The 5,882-nt window shown below is 34.6% G+C and overlaps 1 protein-coding gene across 1 annotated transcript; it reads left to right on the forward strand.

Annotated features, from left to right (window-relative positions):
* The first annotated feature begins 3,722 nt into the window (after window positions 1–3,722).
* Window positions 3,723–4,838, forward strand: LOC149244607 (disease resistance protein L6-like). The gene is made up of 3 exons (XM_089371604.1): window positions 3,723–3,745; window positions 4,337–4,576; window positions 4,694–4,838. The coding sequence occupies exons 1-3, from the start codon at window positions 3,723–3,725 to the stop codon at window positions 4,836–4,838; spliced, it is 408 nt and encodes a 135-aa protein (XP_089227730.1).
* The last annotated feature ends 1,044 nt before the right edge of the window (window positions 4,839–5,882 follow it).

Consider the following 5,882-nt stretch of genomic DNA (forward strand, 5'->3'; position numbering starts at 1 on the left):
GAAATACCGTTGGTTTTGCTGGGGTTGTTATCATGCAGTATATGACCTATGTTTTATGTGGTACGTCAATAGTTTGAATTTTTAAGGAGCTAAAGGATTTAGAGTGCGATTATTGCTATAATTAATGTTGGTTTTGTCTTGCAGTATAAGATCTATGTGATAGGCCAATAGTTTGAATTTTTAACGAGCAAAAGGATTTATATTGGGAGTAATCGGGATGGCTTCCACGATACTCTTAACTCAGAGATTTATAAGATTTGTTAAGGGTAGACATGGTTGAAATTATTGTGAGATTTTAAAGATATTTATCCATCATAAAAATAATTGAATATAATAATATTTTCATATCTCTCTATGTTAGTAGATATAATAATATTTTTACATCTGTGTCTATGTTGGTAGTGTAGTGTAATTAACGTTTATTTAAATTAGTCTGATTTTAATAAATTTAAAAAAATTCAATTATTTTATTTAAATTTATGTCAAGTTTAACTCAAATTTAAATATTAAATTAAATAATTTAAATATTATTTTTACTCTCTATAAATGTTTACGTACTCTGGAAAAGCCGTGGTCGCTTTCCCAGAGATTCATACCAAAGGAAACGGCAACGTTACAATTATGATTCGATCCCACTATCTCGTCTTGAGTTGTTGAATAACAAGATTTAACGGGTATTTTTACTCTCTATAAATGTTTACTTACTCTGGAAAAGCCGTGGTCGCTTTCACAAAGATTCATACCAAAGGAAAGGGCAACATTACAATTATGACAACGAAAGGATGATTCGATCCCACTATCTCGTCTTGAGTTGTTGAATAACAAAATTTAACGCGTGTTGCTTGTGTTGCCAACTTTAGCGGTGGTTGCGGATGCAAAAGTCCAGTTCAAAGGTAATCCTTGTCTTTTTCTCTCCAATGACGGCTATCTCTCAAAAGAAAATGTGACACTAAATATTAGGAAGATAATAACTATTATTAATGGCAATATGAAATTATTTTGTTGTAGGAAACCTTAAAGTGGACTCATTTTGATGCGTTGTTGGAGAATTGTCTTTGTTATAAATATTAATTAATTACCACCTAATGTTACATTTTGTTATAAACCGTATTTATTATTTTTAAATCTTGGAGATTTAAGTAGGTATAAAAAATTATCGGTAAATATTAATGATTATTTTTACGTCGTAAGGCGTTTGCATTTGAAATGGACTCTCCTGTGATACATGTCCAATGAGAATGCATTGCACAGAGGTCTCTCCACAATGTTTTGAAGGCATATGCGGTGTATGACAGCGAGGTGGGGTACAGGCAGGGGATGAGTTTCATAGCAGGCGTGCTTATGCTATACATGTCTGAGGAAAATGTGTTTTGGGTGATGGAGGAGAAAATGTGTTTTGGGTGATGGAGGAGAATCTGTTTTGGGTGATCATGAGCTTTGAGTTGGTGGGTAATGATCAATTACAAGTACAGGAAAATTTGAAATAATCGACTGGTTACATGCAGACAACTATGTTTCAGAAGGCCATAGGAATCCTTACGTCAAAACATTGAACAGGTATATATTGAACAGGTATATTTGGATGCATTCTTGATAAGCATAATTAAAAGGCTTCTTGAAAACGGTTAAAAGTGGTAATAGAATGATCTCAAGGTTTTGCTGATCTGTAAAGTTTTGGAGAAATACTTGTACTGGCTGAACAAATTTTCACTCATGAAACCTGCCATTTCTATTATTTTTCAATCAAGAAACCTGTCATTTCAATTATTTTGCAAAAGGGTTAAAACCGCTGGTGACATAATTTAAATTTTTTCAGAAATTACTTGTACACAATTTATTCAGGAAAGATCCTATCACTTCATTAAGCATGGACGCCATTAGTAGGATTCCTGGAAGCTTATGAGAGTCCTATATGGAGATCCGTTTCTGTCTTGTCAACATCAAATTAATGATTGTAGAGTATGCGGAAAAAAATTGATTATACTATGAACCTTGTAAGTTGTTATTTCCTACAGTTTCGCTAGAGATTGTTGGTATCACGCTCCTTGTTATGTACCTCGTTTTGTCATCTCAATATAAGCCAAAAACTCAATATAAGCCAAAAATTTGCAAAATACGTTGCATTTGAGCATTGATACTGATTATGATCTCTTTTATAACAGGTAAATTTTTTAGCTATCAACTTCTCCATGTGGGATATTATCAACTTCTCCATGTGGGATATTTACATTGTGATATTTGGCAGTAATAATGATTATCTGTCCATAAGGTTGATAATACCATTTTAAAAGAAATTGGAAATCAAAATGGAATTTTTCTATCCTCCATGATATGCAGTATTTAATACTACGGTGGGTTGTATACAGTTTTTTAAATCTAAAAGCTATTGACCATTGAAATTAACACACCAATATATTGTGCAACGGGATTTTATCTGTTAGATATAGAATTCTACTTTAATTTCAATTTGCAAATCCAATCGTTTGTATATCACCCAATAAAAGGAACTGATGAAACACATATTTACCAACTCCAATTAGATGTCCGATTTTACACAGTGGTTTGTGGTGGTTCGTGGTGAATGTGATAAAAAAAGAGTTGTCTTTAGTGTGATTTTTTGGAAATTTTTATAGCGGGTTTTTCCGATTTAACTTTTTTAAATCTGGCAAGAATTTATTGAAATGACAAGCTTGATGGGTAATCATGTGCAATCTAAGCACCCTAGGAGTTTTACATGGTGCTGAATCCATATATAGTAAAAAAACTAGTTTAAATAAGACAAATCAAGATTTCACCTCAATTTTTCCTGAACAATTCTTTTTATCCACAATCAACAATCAACAGAATACTAAATTTTTAACATTCCATTCAATATATAACATAGATTCACGTGAGAGCTAAGAACACATAATCATTTAATTTAATTATTAAATAATTTTTTTCCCTTTCCATTTTTATTAAAATCAAATCATAATTTCTTCCAAACATAAGTTTAACTCTATTAACTTAATTTTTTAAAACCCTAAAATATATTTATACATTCAAAAAACATCTTAAAATTCTCCACAAAATTACATATAATAATATTATTAACAATGTCATATTGTATGGTTACAGAGCAAGGTCAATTAACCAAGTATTATGCAAAACGAATGTCCCAGGTTCAAATCCATTGAACCATGTGTAGGGCAGCCGTGTATAACTACATAAAAATGGAAAAAACCACAACTTGAAGGATTGAATATAAAAACATTAGTTTATAAATATTGGTTTAGTGGATTGACATTAAATAAAAAAACATTAGTTTATAAATATTAGTTTAGTGGATTGACGTTGTAAAATTTACACGTAGTGCTAATGATTTGACTTCCTTCACATTTAAAACTACGGAACAGACCAAAGCGGAGACTAACACGTAAGTTTGTTACGCCTTTTTAGTAGCAGCCTAACGTTTCTAGCCCTGTTCAAGCACGTGCGGCTTCCTTTCTTGCACTTGATCCTATGGCATGGTAAATAAGCTCTGCTTTTCTCCATGGCAAATAATAACTCTGCTATAGGATTTTGTATGTGGTTTAGGATATTAAATGTATGTGGTTTAGGATATTAAATGTGGTTGGGCTGTAAGCATATACAATTAAAGTTATACCAATATAAATTTAACAGTGCGTATATATAGCCCAACCGGGCATGGTAAATAAGCTTGACCTTTCTCAATGTGTCTGATGGAGGGAATTGTCATGGTCAGGTAAGCTGGGTTTAAATCTGTTATTATCATCAAAATCAAAATAATTGCAAATATTTTTATTTTTGAACATGTATATTGGTGTGTTATACTTTGAATAATATATGAAAATATTGTTTGATGTATTGGTAAACCTGAGGATGGGTATGTCACCTTTACCATTGACGATTAATTAATTACGCCGTAAGGCATTTCCCTCTGAAATCAACTCCTTTCTCTGCCTACATGTCATCTTTATATGCCATAGGATTATATGTAAGACGATTGCAAAGATTTCAGCCATTAGATTAGAATGGTTACAAAAAACTAGTTCTCTCTGCCTACCTGTCATCTTTATATGCCATAGGATTATGTAAGACGATTGCAAATATTTCAGCCATTAGATTAGAATGGTTACAAAAAATTAGTTGTTGAAACAGTTTGCGCACTGGTCTAATGGTTACAAATATCGTCGCCTCTTGCAAGTCTTTCTCGACAAGCCTGAACTGTAGGCTGGACACAATATTACATCTCAGATAGAAGCTGCATAGAAGCTGCTGTTTGAGTAGCCTCTGTCCATATAGCCATTTTATCTGCGACCTATGCCGAATCCAGGTGGTGCCTGGATGCGCTGGTCGTCATGGTGGAGTCCAAAGCTATTATTCTTCCGGTCTTCTATAAAGTGAAGCCCTCGGAGGTCAGGTGGATGGGCAAAGATAAAGATGGATCATATGCTAAAGCCCTACGTATCCACGAAGAGAAGCAGCAGTACGACTTGCAGACTATCCAGGCTTGGTCAAACGCCCTTCATCATGTCACGAATATAAGTGACTTTGAACTGCAGGAGGGTAATGGGTAAGGATATCCACTGTCTTGATCCATATTAGGTCTAAATCTGTTGCATTGAAGCATACTTCACATCTCAAGTATGCTTTTGTCATTACTTACTTTACTGTCTTAATTAATATTCAGGGACGAGGGCGAAGAGAGACTCTTGGAGGAGCACGAAGAGGATCTATTGGAGAAGGTTGTGCAAGCCGTGTTGAAAAATGTTGCAATGCCATTGGATGTGGCAAAATATCCAACTGGTTTGGCGGAAAAGTTACAAGATTTTTAAGGGACACTGCGACTGCATCATGGTGAGCATGTGGAGGTCAAGGTTGTGGGGATTGTGGGCATCGGTGGAATTGGAAAGACAATGATGGCCAAAGAACTTTTTAATCGTAAGAGGTCAGATTATGATAGATCCTATTTTCTATTTGATGTGAGGGAAAATGCAAATAAAATGTCTCTAAACAATGTATAAAGCAAACTCATTAAGGACTTGAAGGATAGAGATATCAAAATTGAGAGGTGGGAAGAAGGCGTGGAGATACTTAAAAAGAATCTTTCAGCTTGTGAGGCACTCATAATATTAAATGATGTAGGTCATGTGGACCAACTAGATCCTTTCTTGCCAATTAAGCATGTCCTTCACCCCAAGAGCTTGATTTTGGTTACGTTTAGGGTCAAGCATATCCTTAGAAGTGCAGGAATTGCAAAGTCGTCAATTTATCAGTTACCAAGCCTCAATATAGCACACTCCCAAGAGCTGTTTTGCTTGCATGCCTTTTTCCAGCCATATCCACTACCAAGATTTGAAAATCTTGTAGATGGGTTTTTAAAGGCATGCCATGGTTTGCCTCTATCATTGAAAGTTTTTGGGTCGCTTGTTTGTGGACATGACAAACTTTACTGGGAAGAGCAACTGAATGGACTTCACCAAATATTACCTGCAGAGATAGAAAAGAGCCTTAAAATTAGTTATGACTCTCTCAATCATGAGTAGCGGCAAATATTTTTAGATATCGCCTGTTTTTCGATAGGAAAAGCCAAGGATACATGGGTAAGAATATGGAGGGGTTCGGGATGGAATGGTTTGGTAGGGTTTCAAAATCTGCTCAACAAGTGTCTTGTCGAGTTGGACGACGAAAATAGAATAAGAATGCATGATCACCTCATAGATTTGGGAAGAGCTATTGTGGATTTTCCAGAATTATTACCGCATTGGCTTTGGCGACTCATAAAGAATCTTCATCTTCATGAGTTGTTGCAACAATCATCCTCTATAAGTGTTTGAGCCATCCTAATTGTTGAATGTCTAAAGAACTTTCGGTATTTT

The sequence above is a fragment of the Pinus tabuliformis genome, chromosome 8 (assembly GCF_031772625.1).
Source record: "Pinus tabuliformis cultivar Carrire ecotype Pingquan chromosome 8, CPIR1, whole genome shotgun sequence".
Taxonomy (NCBI): domain Eukaryota; kingdom Viridiplantae; phylum Streptophyta; class Pinopsida; order Pinales; family Pinaceae; genus Pinus; species Pinus tabuliformis.